This window comes from Ovis canadensis, chromosome 3 (assembly GCF_042477335.2).
Source record: "Ovis canadensis isolate MfBH-ARS-UI-01 breed Bighorn chromosome 3, ARS-UI_OviCan_v2, whole genome shotgun sequence".
Lineage (NCBI taxonomy): Eukaryota > Metazoa > Chordata > Mammalia > Artiodactyla > Bovidae > Ovis > Ovis canadensis.
Genome location: NC_091247.1, coordinates 38,767,131 through 38,785,370, shown reverse-complemented (window position 1 = coordinate 38,785,370; position 18,240 = coordinate 38,767,131). Strand labels below are relative to the sequence as shown.

Here is an 18,240-nt window from a genome sequence, read left to right as displayed (position 1 = left end):
ATACAAGTTCTTGGAGGGGTTTTGCAGGTCAGAGAGAGGAGTCTGAACTGAATCCCAGGTGTGCTCCACTTTTTCCACCTGCCCTACACCGATGCTCCCGAGGAATCCACCCATAGCCTCCTCCTCTCTTCTTCCACACTGACTCCTGGTGTGCATGTTAGCTTCATTAATACCATGTGGTTAAAAGACAACTCCCACCAAACCTTTCTCTAAAGCCTAGCCTGTCCTACCCAGCAGGGTCCTGAACTGTAACCTCACCACCACTGAATCATGCTGAAAAGTCCCAGATTCAAGTCCCTCTCTTTCCCTCACACACTTCTCCATTCTTTTCATTGACACCATTCTCTATCTAGTCACTTGAGTCAGAAGCCCAAGAGCCATCTTAGCTTCCCCTCACTCCAACGTGGAATTCTTAACACTGATGTTTTTAAGGGAAAGATATGGAGGAAAGCATAGCAGCAGAAAAGGAATGGAACCTTTCACCTCCACCAATACTGACACCTCCCAGTACAGCTCATACATAGGCCAAGGTTAACAACCCATCTCAGGAATGTTGTCCTAGTCCCTCCTGTATAAGTTTAACCCTTCAACCAAATCCATCCCACCCCCCCACCTACCCTCCCAAACGGTCTCAACTGAAACTAAGAACTCAAAAATCATGTCTGAGCTTGAAGAGATCTCTGAGATTACCCAGTGATCTCCCTATTTATGTAAGAAAAGACCGGCTGAGAGAAGGGAGGTTATGGGACCAAGATCACTGAGAAGCAGACTGGATAATCTACTTCCCTTACCTCATACAGCTGTTCATTCATATCCTATGACCTAACCCAAGAGCCACAACTTGAATACACAGATTTGGACACTGTTCTATCCTATCACCTTAAAATCCCTCCAAAATTGCTAGGTGAGTACATAGCTTAAATAAAACCCATTTTATCTTATTAATATAACATATTCATATTCTAATACTATGCTTTTAAAAGAAAAAGAAATGCTTCATCTTTTGGGCAAGCCTATATTATCTAAAGGTAACTTTTTTCAAGTGAATTCTGTTCAGAGTTGACCTTTCAACAAAGTTATGGGCAAACCACCAGACCAGATGTACTCTCAGCCCTCTTTTCAATTCTCCTCTCTTAAAGTAGCAAGAACAGGGGAGAAATGAGTGCCTATCTATGTTCTAAAAGTTACATATAGGGATCAATTTTAGGCACCACCTCTCCAGACTCAATTTACAACTGAACTGCTTGTGCCGTATTTATGAAACTTTCAAAGGCCATATCCTCTTTGACAGATATAAAAATCTCATGTCCTCTCCCCACCTCAACCCCCTGAGTCTACAATTTGACTCTTTAGAGGGTATAACCACCACTCCCCACCCTCACTGAGGTTCCCTTCTTTCCTGGCTGGACTGGGCATTTCCAGCTTATACATTCCCTTCCCATCTGCCCCCTGCCCCTGCGCTTACTACACTGCACACACGTTGAGAGTCACTGTCTAATTTATTGCAGGCCAACAACTACACAGGGCTTCCCTTGTGGCTCAGCTGATAAAGAATCCACCTACAATGCGGGAGACCTGGCTTCAATCCCTGGGTTGAGAAGATCCCCTGGAGAACAGAATGGCTACCCACTTCAGTATACTGGCCTTGAGAATTCCATGGACTGTATGTCCATAGAGTCACAAAGAGTTGGACACAATGAGCAACTTTCACTTCATTTCACTTCTACAACTCCACAAGCTAGAAAATTAATGCATGCCTTGCTTAAAGATAAATTCCAGTAATATCTGAGTTTTTGATACTTGACCTAACCTTAGTTTTAGAGTTCCTTTATAAAGTTAAGATATTTATACCTCACATCTCTACTTTTGAGACTGACAGTATTAGATACCCAAAATAGAATCCAACCAACAAAGAGATATTTACTTGATTTTCTGGAAGATGTCCTACTTTGCTTTGTATTTTGTTGTTTTCAACTTCACTGAAAAACTAGAAGATTTCTTATGATTGTAATGAGGTTCCAAACACAGAACTATTTTTTTTTTAATTAAAAGAGGGATAAGGGAGGTCTATACTTCTCAAATCTGGTTCTAGTGCCTGCCCACTGAATTTAACTTAGCACATACCAATTTATTGTATTATTCATTCAATTAATTCATTCTCCAATACCCACCCTTGCACTGTTCAAATTTAAGAGTCCTTAACTGCATACAAAATAAATCTGAGGTTTATATCCTGCCTCCTAAGAACTATCTATCTTACACTAGAAAGTGGATATAATTGAATAAACAACAAAATAAAAGTGTGAGATTACAGGCCCAAAGAGTCAACAGAGCCAGCAAGAATGACAGGCGTTGGAAGACAGAAGGAAGGAACGTCCATCTGACAGCTGTGGGGAGTACTGTGGTGAGGCAGGACAAAGGATCGGCAGATTAAGGTAGGTGGGCGGGCTGGGAAGGGGATCTCAGATGCAGGGGACACCATCAGTAGAGCACTGGAAACAGCTAAATCCATGGTTCATGGGAGATGAGTGGGAGCACAGGCCTGAATGAAACAGGAAACCTGTGTTAGAGCACAAAGATGCGAAGGCGGACGTGTGCCTGTGGGGCAGGCATTCCTCTGGCAGAGAGACCCAGGATACTAACAGCAACCTGACAGGCTGGGGGAGTTACCTGAACACACATGGCTTTTAAGTGGGGAAAAAAATAAAATAAAATCAGAATTTCTCCTCTCATTCATCCTGGGGTTTTGTAGATACTGTGAAAGATTTAGCTATATAGATACAGAAGATACAGATATCTACCTATAAATATTATCTATTCATTTATCACCAAGACTCTAGCTCCACCAGGTTTTACACACATCAAACCAAATACTGCTTGAGAAAAACAAAATTCATGCACCTAAATACTAAGAGTTACCGTTTGCAGACTGACTACATGCTAGGCACTATGTTAAGTGCTCTACAGAATTTCATCCATTCTTACAACCACCCAGGGTGTTATCCGCATTTTGTAAATGACAAGCCAGGATCTTAATAAATTCCCCACCATCACAGGGAATGGACAAGCCAAGGACTGCCCACCTCCAGTACCCATGCTTTTAAACTAACTCTGAAAAGTCCTCTATGGAGAACACCATTGTGCTCCCCTTGATCTAGGCAGTCAAGGAGCAAAGACAGAACTGAACATCAGGTTCTCCTCAGTCATTACCGAGCTACACCTTCTGGTAAAAACAGGGCTTTTCCATAGCCAAAAGGTCAGAAAGAATTATTTCTTCCAACACTGTCCACTCCCCTACCACCAAGATTCCTGGGATTCTAAAAAACAGTAGAGGACAAAGGTCTGTGAAACAGGGCTAGGAGGCTACCCCCAGGGGAAATTAAACAAGTCTAACAAACCCGTAAGATGATCAGCACTTCCTGAACCAAGAAGATTCACTGACTATGGAAAAGGAGTCAAGGATTCTAGCAGGAGACTTGCCACCTCTGCAAAGCTGGGAGGCCCCTCTTCTTTCTTCCTGTCTCCATTTTGTTCTCAAATTCATGCTCAGTTCCAGAGGGACAATAATCTTTCTCTCACTCTAAAGGTCCCAGTACAATAGCTATAAGCATCCTTAAAAACAGGCACCAAACAATTACATGGCATTATACTGCTTTCTCCAGGACTCAAGCCCCAGATGAAAGGCATCATTATTTAAGATCATTATAATTACAAATGATAATCCAACATCAACGCTATGCTTGGCCTTTTATTATAATAATATACGGATGCCATGAACTCTTTCATCTAACAATCTCTTGGCTCTTCAGAAATCATAAATGACACAGCTTCAACTGGCATGGCCTTCTGTCGTCTGCCAAAGTTAACTCAGAGCCCAAGGAGAAAAATGGCTAGATCAAGCTGATTCACTCACAGCACATCTCAAATGGAAACTCCAAGTTTTTACTCTTTTAACTTTGTTCCAACCTGGGGACTCGCCCTCTGTCAAGGCTGAAGTCTCACTCAGAAGGATTCCTCTTTCCTAACTATTGCCCATAACTCAACAGAAGAACTGAGACTGCTTAAAGGACATAACAGACTAATGGCCATAAAGCTAATAAGGAGGTATTAGGGGAAACACACTGACTGAAGCCGCCCTCCCTACCCAGGCACCACAGTAACCATCTGCGTGAGTTATTTTACGACAGGAGGTCCTGGCAGGGAACACTGAACTAGTAAGCCACAACCAACAGGAAGAGTTCAGGAAAGGTCAAAAGGAGATGCCATGTGTCCTACCACCTCCCAGAATCCTTTTCACTGGCATCCATCTTGGCTGGGCAATGGGTGCACCACCAGGAAGGACCCTGAGTCAGAGAGATTGGCCAAAGACAACCCGGAAACTAACCCCATCAGCATCAAACCCGAGACTACGAGCCACATGGCAGAGCAGTTCTCCTGGGTTCCCTTGCCCTCCCGCTCTCCACCCAGGCGTCCCTTTCCAATAAAGCCTCTTGCTTTGTCAGCATGTCTGTCTCATTGGACAATTCATTTCCAAGTGTTAGACAAGAGCCCCCTTTCAGGTCCTGGAAGGGGTCCCCTTCCTGCAACAGAGGGAGAAAGTAGGCACAAAATCTTGAAGGCAGTATGGCCTCAAGGTGCTAATACCCATTATTCCTGAGTGATTCAAAATCACATAGAATTAAAAAGTTTTGCTTTGGGTGTACACACGGAACATATGATTTATCTATGTAAAAAACTTTGTTCCTCAAAAGAGACTAAAAATGTTGCAATACTTACTTCAACTTTACTAAGAATAGAATGTGCAAAGGTGCAGAACTAGATGTGTTCCCTAAAACAAGGTTCCTGTTCCTCGAAGACGGGGTCCCAGAGAAAAGGCTTAAGAACCATGCCACTCCAGAAAATCTCATCTCACCACTTCAGTCCTCACTGCTCCCTTTCCCTCAACCACCCAGAGTTTAGAGACTACACCACACACTCCGGCATTTCAATAGCTATTGTCTTGTGGGGGGCACTTGCCTCCAGTGTGTGGGTCACGTCAACTGGGAGGGCAGGATCCGAGGCTTCCATTACTTCTCTGCCACAGCATTTCTAACTGAGCTGGGAGAAAATACGCTTAGTAAACCTGCTCCTCCTGGCTGGCAGGGCTAGCTGCGTCTCATGCACTCCGTGTTACACCCACAGCCTTTCACTTCATGGTCACAGCAACCCCACAGAGGAAGGAAGGACATTTACTACAAACGAGGAGGCAGCGGCGATGGTTAAACGACTGCCTCAAAGCCAGATGGGTAAGTAGTGTAAGTGGAGGAACTTGAACCCAAGATCATTAGCTGCAAGTATTAGACTCTTCCTGAAAATTCTTCCTCGTACAAAGGATTATCAATATCTTCTCTCATAACATTCTGACTTTTATTATCCCTTCCCAACCGAACCTTCTTTTGAGCAATTCAAGCCAGAAAGTGCTTCAACCACATTTGGGGGTTGCTCAGATATGGGAATATGGGGAGAATTTTTTTGAGCTTGTAATTCACATTTAGTCAGTGGACAGCACTGTTACAATCCCCTCAGCCAGGACCCACACTGACCTGCCATTCTACCTCTGCTGGTGTGTTGGTTTATTCTGAAAGTAGCTGTTTTACACAGAAAATTACATAGAGACTTTAAACCATAATAAGTTAAGAAAGATTGCTGGCTTGCTGATTCTGAGAAAATGAATTTAAAAATTAAGTGGCATGTCTGAGTCACACAGCAAACTAGACCCTTCTAGGCCCTGCTGACTCCTCTCTTTCCCCACACTGACCAGCATATCATGCTGAAGACCTTGACACTGCTGACTTCAGGGGTTGGATAATTCTCTGTTGAGGGTAGGGGATCAAGTGCATGGTGGGATGTTTAGCAGTACCCCCTGGCCCACATTCACTAGATACCAGGATTACCCCCTCCTGTGACAATCAAAGGGGGCTTCCCCCATGGCTCAGCAGTAAAGAATCCACCTGCAATGCAGGAGCCGCAGGAGATGTGGGTTCGATCCCCAGGTCGGGAAGATTCCCTGGAGGAGGGCATGGCAACTCACTCCAGTATTCTTGCCTAGAGAATCCCCATGGACAGAGGAGCCTGGCAGGCTACAGTCCATAGGGTTGCAAAGAGTCAGACATGACTGAAGCAACTGAACATGCACCCACACATGTGACAATCAAAAATGTCTCCAGACATTGCTAATTGTCACAAGGATGGGGCGGGGGGGGCGGGGGGGTGTAATCACCCTTGCTCCACTGCTCTAGACCAATGGTCTTCAAACAGAGGTACAACAATCCACTGGGTTTAGAAAGAAAACATGAGAATATTCATAGGAACTGTCATCTTAAAAAACAAGATTAAAAAAAAAATGACAAGACCTCATCTTTACTAATATTTAATACAAGGTCCATCTCTAGCGCTCCCACTGAGTCCAAATGGCAGTCACACACCTCAGAGACCTGATGGGATCCCAGGGGAAGGGGGAAGCTCTGCAGCAGAGGCTGAGATGCACCGTCCATATGCTTAGTTAAGTGCCTTTACTGATTACATTTGTTTTAAATGGATTAGCCCTCATAAAACAAACAAGGGGATTAAAAAGATTCCTGAGAGAAACCTTCGATAAAAGATAACACAAGCATACATGAGCAACAAGAGAATGTTCCGGGTGTCCTCTTCATTAGACACAGGACAACGCAGAAACAACCACAGTCTAATAAAATACGACAAGAATCACCAATACCTGACTGAGGTTATTTCAAGTATGGATCTGCATCCACTATCAGAAGTGACGCACCTCATTTTAAGTATATACTGTGTCTTCGGATCCCAGCTAACAATAGCAGGACATGACATAAATAAACAAACACATAAATGAAGGGACAGACTGTTTGTAAACCGACAGTGCTATTCTATTAAAAAAAGTTTATGAGACTATTTTTCTAAACCAACACTGCCCACTACAACTTTGAGATGACATTTTCTGCATCTGTGCTGTTCAAAACTGGAGGCAGTAGCCACATGCAGCTACTAAGCAAGTGAAAAGTGGTCTGATGAATTAAATTTTTATTTTATTTCAGATCATTTAAATTTTAATAGCTACATGTGGCTAATAGCTACTTTATTGGCCCACACAGTCCTGAACCACTAGTCCTGGACCACACAGTCCTGGACCACTGTTGCCTCAAAACACCTAGCTCGCAGCGAGCAGTTCATTTTCCCTGCTTTTGTATCTTTGGCCGTGTTATTCTTTCTGCCTAGAATGTTCTGTTGACCCTGTCCATCTAGCAATAAGTTCTTATTTTTGAAGACACATTTCAAGTATTACCCTTTGTTAGCTTTCCCTGACTTCTTTTCACCCAAAAATCAATGGTCCCCCAGGTCTGTTCCCTTGGCCCTGCTAACCCTTTATCTTAACATTCAGAGCTATTTGTTCGTGTGTCTGAAGTTCTGTGAGTGTGAGTGCCTCAAGGTAGAGCCGTGTCTTATTTAATCACTGCATGATATCCAGCACAGAGTGGGTGCTCAGGGATGATTACTGAACCAACAAACCCAGGTCTCCAAATCACCCCGCAGGGCTCCCACCACCACACCGAACACACCAGAAGACGGCTCCCGAAAAGGAGGCTCAGGGCTGCGCTTTGCTACTTCAAGTGCTGGATGCTACTTCAATAGACAATTCCATTCCTATGATTATCACTGTTTGGCTCCTGCAGATGCAGATGTCACAGAGGTTTCTTAAGCAGCTCAGAAAGCATCCATCCTTTGAAGAGGACAAGATGAAGGTGCACAGTTAGTCCCCTTTCAGAAGTGTCAACTTTCAAAGACGGCAAGTTAAAACGACTGCTCTGATGCAGGAGTATGTTTTCCTGTGTACTTTATTAGTATTTACTGAGCTTTTCTTGTGTACTCTACCCGCAGTTTTAGCTCCTGAGGTGTAAGTATAGCCTCCTCCCAGACCCTCCTACACAGAACCCATGGGAAACTGATTCTCTCTCTTCACAACCTCTCATTAAGTGAGCTTGACTTTGTTAGAAAGACCAAAGGAAAGGCTTTGAGCACCCTATGGCTTATTCTGGATTTCATTTCTGAATTCTAGATTTGGCTATATTTAGCAAAGCTAAAACCGTCATCATGCCTGAAGCCAGGAAGAAGACACCATTCACAAACCACCCCCTGAAAATCTGCAGTTGCCACTAAAAGACCAGACTTCCCAGCAGGCAAAGACATCTGAAGTGGGAGGGGTCAAATTGGTGATTGCGTCAAGAGAAGACCTCACAGGCTTCTAGCCAACCTCCCAGCCTGCCACTGAAGCTCTCTGTGACCTGATTTCCTTTTCTTCTCTCTCCAATACACCTTCTGCTCTGGTCAAACATGCTCCTTTTCTCCCCTGTCCATTCCTTCCTGTAACACTGGTCATCTCACTCCCCTACCTGCTTCAGCTTCAAGCTTCTTACATCTATTTGAAGCTTCAGGACCTCTCTTCCCCAGACACTAGCCACCTCCTCGCCCCACTATTGGCAAAGGGCTGAGGCATAGAAGGAAGTACTGCCTATTGGACAGCTAGGCAACAGTTACGCGGAAGGCCCAGGGCCACTGGGGAAAGCAAGCAGCCAGCGCAGCCAGAGAGAAATGGAAAAGAATTTCCTTCTACCACATTGTGTCCTTCTTCCCTTGATTCTGGAAGGGAAACTTGTACCAACCAAAATGACAACAACAGACTCACTGGTATTCCCAGAACTCACCACACTTTCGCACATGCTATTCTTTCTGCTTGGAAAGGCTTGGGTAACCCTCATTGGGAACCGCTGGGTAATTTACATTCCTGTTTAAATGACACTTCATCTGGAAACCCTCCACCCCAGGGCCTTTCTCCTTTATGTCTTTTTACCATCTACTCTATATCCAGGACCATGCTAAGTGCTGGACACTTATCTTAGGATTATTCATTGGTTTATATCAAACCCGTCAATCCTAAAGGAAATCAACCCTGAATAATCACGGGAAGAACAGGAGCTGAAGCTCCAATACTTTGGCGACCTGATGCTAAGAGCTGACTCACTGGAAAAGACCCTAACGCTGGGAAAGACTGATGGCAGAAGAAGGGGACAATAGAGGATGAGATGGTTGGATGGCATCACCAACTCAATGGACATGAATTTAAGCAAACTCAGGAAAATAGAAAAGGACAGGGACGCCTCGCCTGCTGCAGTCCATGGGGTCACAAAGAGTAAGACATGACTTACTGATTGAACAACAACAACGAGCTCCTTAAAAGCCAGGCCCAAGTTCCATTCATCCTCTAGCTTTGGAATCTAATACAGTGCCTGATACAGAGAAGGCACTGACATTCCCCAAATGAATACATGCCTGCATCATACTGATACTGCTAATACATATTTCTGACATACACATATATAGATACACACGCATTTGTTGGTTTAGCTGGTTTCAAATGTATTTTTTAAGTGTCACTACTTTGCACTGTAAGTAGGAGAAACTGTCAATGTTTACTCCCATAGAGACTTAACTGGGTAGTTCTCATTAACCCTAGACCTGAATTCTTTTAGTGGAGGTCAAAATACTGTCCTGAGGGCCCCGTGGTCCACCTTATATATACCCACGCAGTTCTGGAATGTTGTTTTGGACACAGCAGGTAGTCAACGTTTACCTGTGTCTGGAGCTTAGATGTAAAGCCTCATTTAGCTAAGGAGGTGTGATAAAAGCATAGCTTCTCAGATCTCCTTTGAGCATTGCTCCACTTTTCCCATTGAGCTTGTTCTGGAAGCTTAAACCAGATCTTCCCTTGACATCCCACACCCGTTACCTCAGACATGTTTTAGTATCTCCTCACAGTATCTTTCCTGAGGAAGCTAGAGAAACAGTATCCAACCCTGAGCCAGCCAAGAAAAAGCCAGATCCTCTGAACTGGTGATGGAGAGCCCTCACTTCCCCAGACAACCCCCCTAGGACTAGTTAGTGAGACAGGGTGAGCAGGGCTGAAGCCACTGATCTTCCGCTCCAGCAGCTTGTCCTTGGGGTTCCTGTGATTCCCCCCTATAAAGGACAGACCAAACCCACATGAGAGAAAGAGGAATGGTCAGTGGGATGAGGTGGTACCAGGGTCTCTGCTTGAAGTCCACGGCATCACCCCTCCCTGAACTACCCGGCCACTGCCCTGGGCACCTGATGTACGACTCTCGGCCTGAGACACCCCTGGCTAGGATGGGTGGCTAGGTCAGCACCCAGAGCCTCAAAGGAGCATGGCTACCCCCAAACATCTCTTGACCCCTTAAGGAGCCATGCTGCTGCTAAGTCACTTCAGTCGTGTCCGACTCTGTGCAACCCCACAGACGGCAGCCCACCAGGTTTCCCGGTCCCTGGGATTCTCCAGGTGAGGCCGCTGCAAAGAACATTTGGCTCTGTCCACCCACACTCGGGGGCTGGGGGGGAGGCGGTGGGGGGAGTAGCTGCAGTCAAGCTAGCCTTCACATTGCCCCTACTCCTCCTTAACTACTTGCCTATATGGCTAAAAAATAATAGCTCCCAAATATTGAACATCTGAAAAATGTTGAGTAATTTACATACATCGCCTCATTTAATCTTCAAGACTGCTCCCTAGGGCAGTGGCTCTGAAACTTCAACTTGCAGCAGAATCTCTCCAGGAACTTGTTAAAGCCCCACAGCCACAGCCTCTAGGGTGAGGCCCGAATTTGCATTTCTAACAAGCTCCTGCACATGATGCTGATGCTCCTGACCCAGGTACCACATTTTGACTACCACTGTCAGAGAGATCAAAGAGCGGCTGGAAATGTCTTACCCAAGGTTTCACAGCTGGTCGAGAACAGATCCAGAATTTGAATCTGGATCTGCCTGATTCCTTGGAGAAGGCGATGGCACCCCACTCCAGTACTCTTGCCTGAAAAATCCCATGGACGGAGGAGCCTGGTAGGCTGCAGTCCATGGGGTTGCAAAGAGTCAGACACGACTGACTTCACTTTCACTTTTCATTTTCATGCATTGGAGCAGGAAATGGCAACCCATTCCAGTGTTCTTGCCTGGAGAATCCCAGGGCCGGGGGAGCCTGGTGGGCTGCAGTCCATGGGGTTGCACCGAGTTGGACAGAACTGAAGCGACTTAGCAGCAGCAGCTACCTGATTCCTTGGGAGCTTCCCTGATAGCTCAGTTGGTAAAGAACCCACCTGCAACGCAGGAGACCGTGGTTCGATTCCTCGGTCAAGAAGATCCACTGGAGAAGGGACAGGCTACCCACTCTAGCACTGCTGGGCTTCCCTTGTGGTTCAGCTGATAAAGAATCTGCCTGCAGTGCAGGAGACCTAGTTTCAATACCTGGGTTGGGAAGATCTCCTGGAGAAGGGCAAGGCTACTCACTCCAGTATTCTGGCCTGGAGAATTCCATGGACTGTACAGTCCATGGGGTCACAAAGAGCTGGACACAACTAAGCGACTTTCACTGCCTGATTCCACAGACAGCTCTGGTAAACACCTCACTGTAGGAGTGAAAGTCTGCCTTTGTCTTGTTTTCCTAAATTCACTGACAGCTCCTTAAAGGCAGGCATTACACTTTAAACCTCCCTATATCCTCCTTCTCAGACCCTAGTAGTACCTTTGTACTTGGTGGGTACTTCACAGGTACTTTGTATACTGGCTCCTCCATAGCTATATACGTGTGTGTGTGTGTGTGTGTATGTGTGTATGTGTGTATACTGGCTCCTCCATAGCTCTGTGTGTGTGTGTGTGTGTGTGTGTGTGTGTCTCAGTCGTGTCCGATTCTTTGTGACCCCATGAACTTGAGCCTGCCAGGCTCCCCTGTCCATGGAACTCTCCAGGCAAGAATACTGGGGTTGGTTTCCATTTTCTCCTCCAGGGTATCTTCCCAACCCAGGGATCAAACTTGTGTCTCTTTATGCCTCCTGCAACGGCAGGAGGGTTCTTTACCACTAGCTCCACCTGGGAAGCCCCAATAGTAGTGCTCTTGGGTTGGCTGGGAATCAAACCAGGGCCTCCTACATGGCAGGCAAGAATTCTACCACTGACCCACCAATGCTTAGCACCAATTCTCCACCAAGAATACTGGAGTGGGTGGCATGCCCTCCTCCAGGCGATCTACCCGACTCAGGGATCAAACTCATGTCTCTTTCATCTCTTGCATTGACCGGCAGATTCTTTACCACTAGTGCCACCTGGGAAGCCCAATATACTTCTAAGAGCCACAAATTCAAATTCAATTAGAGTCAAAGAACATAAACAGGGCAACACTGCCAAACCAAGTTTTCCATGGCCCTCCCTCTTGCTACTCTGAGTGTCTGTGCCGTCACTGAACCTGGATAATTCCAACTCATCCTTCAGTCAGTCACTTCCTGCAGCAAGCAATTCTTGGCACTCTAAAACTGGAAGCCACTGCACCCTAAGTTACTCTCCATGATGGCTCATATCGCTTGATTTTAACTGGCTGTTTTCCATTTCTCAAAGCAGTATGTAAATCCTAGTAGCTAGTTTTAAATTATATTCCCCAGAACCTAGCACAGTGCCTAGCACATTGTGGACACTCTATCACTGTTTGTTAAATGAATGAACACAGAGCTGCAAGCTCTCAGTTCCATTTAAAAATAAAAGGGCATGATGTACAGTTCCAGGGATGAATTCTGGGGAAGAAAAGGGCAGTATAAATGAAAAATTTGCCTTTTCTCTTCCCCATCAACTCAGACTCTGAGAAGTGGCACCGCTTAGGGTTACCTCCTCTCTAAGGAGACAACATCCTAGCTGAACAAAATGTTTCTGGGCTTTAAGGTCAGCAGAGGCTGTTGAGAGGGAAGGAAGGAGCTCGGTGCCCCCTCATTGCTCCCAATTTCTCTCTCACAGACACACTCCTTCTCCATTTCTCCATCCCACTGCGGGCCAGGGCTCTGGCACAGGGATGAGACAGATCAGACTCAAGGGTGCGGAGCTGGCAGCGGGCACAGAAGCATCTCCCATCCTGCACCAAAGCCCACAAGGAAGGATCCAAAGGGATAGTGACTCAGACCCCAGATCAAGTCCAGCTAGAGCAGCACAGAGAACGGAAAAGCGCGACAATTTCATAAGGACATCCACTGCCAGATGTTTTTTTTAAGACACTGTTTTTAAAGTAAAGACTTCAGCCATAACCCCAGAAAACTGGGCCCAGCTGAATCCCATGCTGATTCAAGCTGAGAGCCTCACACAGCTTCTTCCTCCTCCGAGCCCACCAGCAGCAACACTCACCGTGACAGGCAGTTCCCAGGCCCGGGTCAGGACCCTTGCTCCAACCTTAGCTTGAAAAAAGCCTCCTTCCCCAGCAACTGAACTGTTTCCCCACCATGCTGCAGTAATACAGGCCTCTCCTTCCCCCATTCCCTGTCAGCCGATAAAACAACCTACAGCAGGTTGGCCCCATCCAATTAGTTTGAATAGCTTCATGCCAAGGAAATTGCTGCTTTTATTAAAAATAAAAGCACACTTGGCAGGCAGTGGGCTGTGAAAAGTATGAGTCTGGCATAATTATGAAGGTCAAGGTTAAGGTTACCAAAAGAGACATGCAGAAAGCCTGGGGGATAAAGATATATACCTACATGTCTGTAGATAGAGAGGAACACACATGTAGGGAATTTACACAGTAGATCTAAATAACATTCTCTCCAACAGAGAAAAAGCAAAAATCAGATGCCACTCTCAAGTCATTCTTTTGGCAAAACACACACACACCCCAAAATCAAAAGACAAGAATAGGAAGAAGAGGGGCCCACTGGACCGATTTCAAAATAACCACATTCATTCCATGTAATTTCTGTTATCCGAACTGTATCCTGGGGACCTGATTACAGTTAGGTCAGGAAATAAACCTAGTCAAACCCACCAAGAGCCTTGGCTCTTGGAAAAACACATTCTGATTCCCTGAAAACCCTCTCTTCCTTCCAAGCCCTGGTCAAGGGAGAGGGAAAGTTGGGTGGGAGGAGAAACCCCTCTTAAAGGTTCTCCAACCCCACCCTGCAGCCCTCACATCAGTATTTCAAGTTTTAGGAGGATCACAAGCCCCACACCCTACATCTGATGTGAAGCTTTGCACTTTCACACATACGTTTTTCTCATCTGATCCTCAATTCCATGAGGCAGGCAAGAACTGTCCTGTCAATTTTTTTTTTTTTTTAATAAAAGGCCACCGAGGTAAACAATTTCTGGCAAACTCCCCCCACCCCATAAAGCCCTGTCACTTTGAAATCCCCGTTTCACATTTCTCAAGGACAAGGATTCACAGGGCAAGGGGAGGGAGAAGGATGGGTCAACTGGGCAAAAGCCATTCATACATTCAACAACTGGAAACCGAGTCTTGCTGCATCAGCACAAGATTTTAATTTACGGCGCACCGAAAGAGTCCCACCATACCTTCCGCCAGCACCTCGTCCACAGTGACCTGCTGTCGCCCAATGCCAAAGACCCGTCCGATGTAGCCGCTGCCCAGGCCCGAGGTGCTGCCCCCTCCTCCGCTGGAGCCGGAGCCCAGGCCAGAGCCACCCTGCTCTCGCCTGGAGTCGAAAAACTTCTTCATCATGCGAAAAGGAAGCAGGAAAGCAAAATACCGACGGTTTCTGGATTTTTTTTTTTTTTAACAAGAGATCCAAGGAGATTTCTTCTCGGATTTCAGCTCGGAGAGGAGCCACCCGAATCCGGCCGTGGGGGTGGGGGCTGAGGGAGGATGCCTATAGGAATATGCGTGTCAATCGCGCGGCGGTTCCCTCCTCCTCAAGAGAGCGATTCGTGTAAGTTTAAACCTGTGATGACAGAGGGAGAGAGAGGATGAATCAGTAACACACTTAAAAATTCAACTGCTGAGTCCTAGGGGGAGCAGAAGCCACCATCCTGGGGAAACGCTTCATGAATTTTCCTAGAGAGAAAAACCCTGGGGCTGAAAACGCGTCCCCGGCCCCAGAACCCGGGACTCCCGTGCCCTGGGCTCTGAAAAAGGAGGAATTCGGGCCGCCTCGGGCAGCGCTGACCCAGCGGGCAGTACCTCCCCTCCTCCCCGGTCTCCCTGCCGCCCCGCGAGGCAGCATCCCGGCGGCACCCACTTGAGATGACTCGGCGGCCGGCGCCCAGCTATCAGCCCCGCAACATTGTCACGGCCGCCGGGCCGGCCTGCGACGCGGAGAGGAGGCGGCGCTGCAGCGAGAGCCGGGGCCGCATTCGGCGCCCGCCCGCCCGCCAGCTGATCCCCGGAGCGCCCGGCGGAGACTGACCCGCCGCCCCTCCCCCGCGCGCGCTCCCGCCCGGCTCCATCCACCCAACCAGGAAGTGAACCGCCGCCGGAAGTGCCTCCTCGAGCGGCAGAGCCAGCGGCTGAGGCCCCTGGAGGCCTCCACTCTGTCACCAAGAATGAGAACGCTTAGTCGGAGAGAAGGGGAGTGGGGAAACGGGGTCTCAGTGCGGAGAGAGTTTTGGAAAAGAACGTTGTTATTGCCCGACCCGTGGGGCACCATGGGAAAGGTAGTTCGCTGCAGCCTAGCGGCTGGACTACAACTCCCAGGATGCCCTGGAAGAGCGAGCGAGGCGGCTGCGGTGGCCTTCTCTGCCACGGAGGTGGTTAGCGGGGTGGTGCATTTGTGGGATTCGGTTATTTAAACACATCCGGGAAAGAAACTGCCAGAGACTAGGGTTTCCACCCTGCTGCATGTTCCACCCTTCTGGAGCCATCTTATTTGCGACTTGACCTCCCTGCACAAGGGATTCTGGGGATTGTGGTTTCCAAACGGATCGAGGCTGACACCTGAAGGACGCGGCTTAGCAGCTTAGCCCCTAGCGGGTCCTGCGGAGCTTACCGACGTCACCTGGACAGAGGTGGAAGACCGAGGGCGATCGGGAAATTTTCGCTGGCCGTTGGTGCCTGGCCACACCTCAAAGCTAACCCTAACATAAATAAAACCAGAGCCCTTCCTCCTCCCAACTTCAAAAGCAGCTTTTGCTCACAGATGTTGAGAACAGGCTCTGCGGTCAGCTCTGAGCTAGGCACTGTGAAAACCCTTAATAAGACGGTGCCTTTTCAGGAAATTTGCATGCGAGACTCAAACTGAGAAACTTAGAGAGCGTTTGTGCGGAGCCAATCGTAGGCTACCAGGTGACCCAAACCCTTGGCTCGACCCCAAACTTCGGGGCTTGTGTGACGGTGATCCTTAATTCTTCCACCTTTTCTGATGCCGCGGTTTTGCCTAACCTTCATTTAACCCCCGCCCACACGAGAACTCTAGACTGACTGTTATATCTTTCCTCTTCAATATTCCTGTTTTGATGCTTATTTTTACCCTGATTTCGCCGAGTGAGCAGAATGGAGGTGGACAGTGTGGTTTGCATCTGCCAAAGGCAGAAGATTTGGACCCTTCTTGGTATCCTTCTCCATCCCTAGATTTCCTGATAGGTGATGCTGACAGTGGTGCCAAATCCTTTCCCATCCCCCCTCCCCAGATCCATAATTTTTCAAATCCTGAATGTAAGTTATTTCTCACCTCCACCTGCTCCCTATTTCTGAGACCGCCCTTTTGGCTTGTAAATTAGTCCTAGAATTTTTTCTGCAGGCATTTGAAGAGAGTAGAGAAAGGTGCTCCAGGGCGGGGCGACGGAGGTGGGGGGCGAGGTTAGGGGGATGGTGTTCTTGGTTTCTCTTAAGTGAAATTTAAATTTTAAACTGAACTGTGACTGAATTGACAGAGGTTTCTGCTGCTTCCTCTTCCTCCTCCTCCTCCTCTTTTTTCTCCTCCCTCTTTTCTTTCTCCCTGTTGTCCTCCTCCTCTTTTTTGTTCATCGTGTTTCAAGTAGTATCGTAGTTAAACTATCAGTTAAACTTCCTGTGTAGAGACAGCATCTTTTCTTCCGGAGGGAGTCGATGCTGTCACCTCAGTTCACAAATCCGCGCAGCCACCTCCAGGGCAGAACGCAGCACCTGCTAAGACAGTCCCTGGAAACAAACCCATGGGAGACATGTTCTCTGCACTTTCCTTAAAAGGCTAGATTTTTTCCCAAGGAAGTTTGCAATAGGTCTTGAAATAGATTTGAGAGCCAAGTTGAAATTAGATTCATTGACCTCCGTCTTTCTCTGCACCTACTGATCTTGGCTTTTTTAAAGAAGACCTGTTGGGTCCTAGAATCTGTTGCTCTCTCAGTTTTTACTTTTCTAGACTTTCCTGTTAACCAGACTAGGCCAGAATTCGGCAGATCCCCACCCTTACTTCTAAGATACAAAAATGTGTTTTTATCTTGTAGAGTTAAGGTAGCTAACATGTATTCATTGAGTGCTCATCTGGATGCTTTGATCAGAATCTGAGGGAAAAAGTTTTACAAAGAAGACAAAGACGGAAAAAACAGAAGACTAGATTTTTTTGTCTTCCATTCTCTTGGAGACTAATGGCAGTTATACTGACAAAACCACAGTTTTTAATGCTTTACATGTATTAAGTTGGTGAATTCTCATAACAACACTATGAAATAAGGTACTATTGTTATTTTCACTTTATAGATGGGGCACTGAAGCATGGAGATAAGTGGCTTGCCCAAAGTCACACAAATAGTAACTGGCAAAACCAGGACTCAAATCCAAACATTTTAGCTACAGAACCCAGTGCTTAACTAGCAACAACATACTGCCTACTTAAAGTAAGAAGCAAATCTATAAGCAGCATGGGACCAGGGGACAGGAAACCTCTACCACTCCATAGCTGTGCCCCTAGACCACTTAGACCTCTAGACCTATTTTCTCAGCCAAAAAGCGATAGCTCTCTTACAACGCTTAGTAATTCTCTAGTTCTTAGTGCAAGATAGTCAGATCAACCACTGTAATCTCAAAATTCCTAGCACACTTACAAAAGTATGATTTGTCCTACCTGGCCTTGCATTTCTATTCAACTTTTCAAGTATATTGTCACCTCTACTCAGAATCAGGTAACAGTCATCTATTTATCTCCTTGAACATCCAATATGATATATAGAGTGTGTCCTTACCAGTATTTAAATAAACCAAATAATCAAGTTCAAATTAAATGTGATGCAGAAAACAATCTGATTAGGGTGGAAAGATTGTTTTGAGGTATTATAGACCATTTTGAACTTGCTCTAAGAGATACTAATGAGAAATATCCAATTAAAAGGAAAGGAAAAGGAGGGACTACCCTGCTGGTCCAGTGGTTAAGAATCAGCTTTGCAATTCAG

At 46.5% G+C, this 18,240-nt stretch overlaps 1 protein-coding gene and 1 pseudogene across 12 annotated transcripts in view; both read right to left on the bottom strand.

Moving 5' to 3' along the window:
- Positions 1-15,494, bottom strand: part of AAK1 (AP2 associated kinase 1) — a 167,862-nt gene extending 152,368 nt beyond the window's left edge. For all 12 annotated transcript variants that reach the window (XM_069582949.1, XM_069582940.1, XM_069582943.1 and 9 more), the window contains exons 1-2: positions 15,117-15,494; positions 14,434-14,819 (exon numbers count right to left, since the gene is read on the bottom strand). In XM_069582949.1, the coding sequence (XP_069439050.1) occupies positions 14,434-14,599 (166 nt within the window). In that variant the 5' untranslated portion in view covers positions 14,600-14,819; positions 15,117-15,494. The remainder of the gene's footprint in view (positions 1-14,433; positions 14,820-15,116) is intronic.
- Positions 15,148-18,240, bottom strand: part of LOC138435149 (small ribosomal subunit protein eS7-like) — an 85,599-nt pseudogene continuing 82,506 nt past the window's right edge.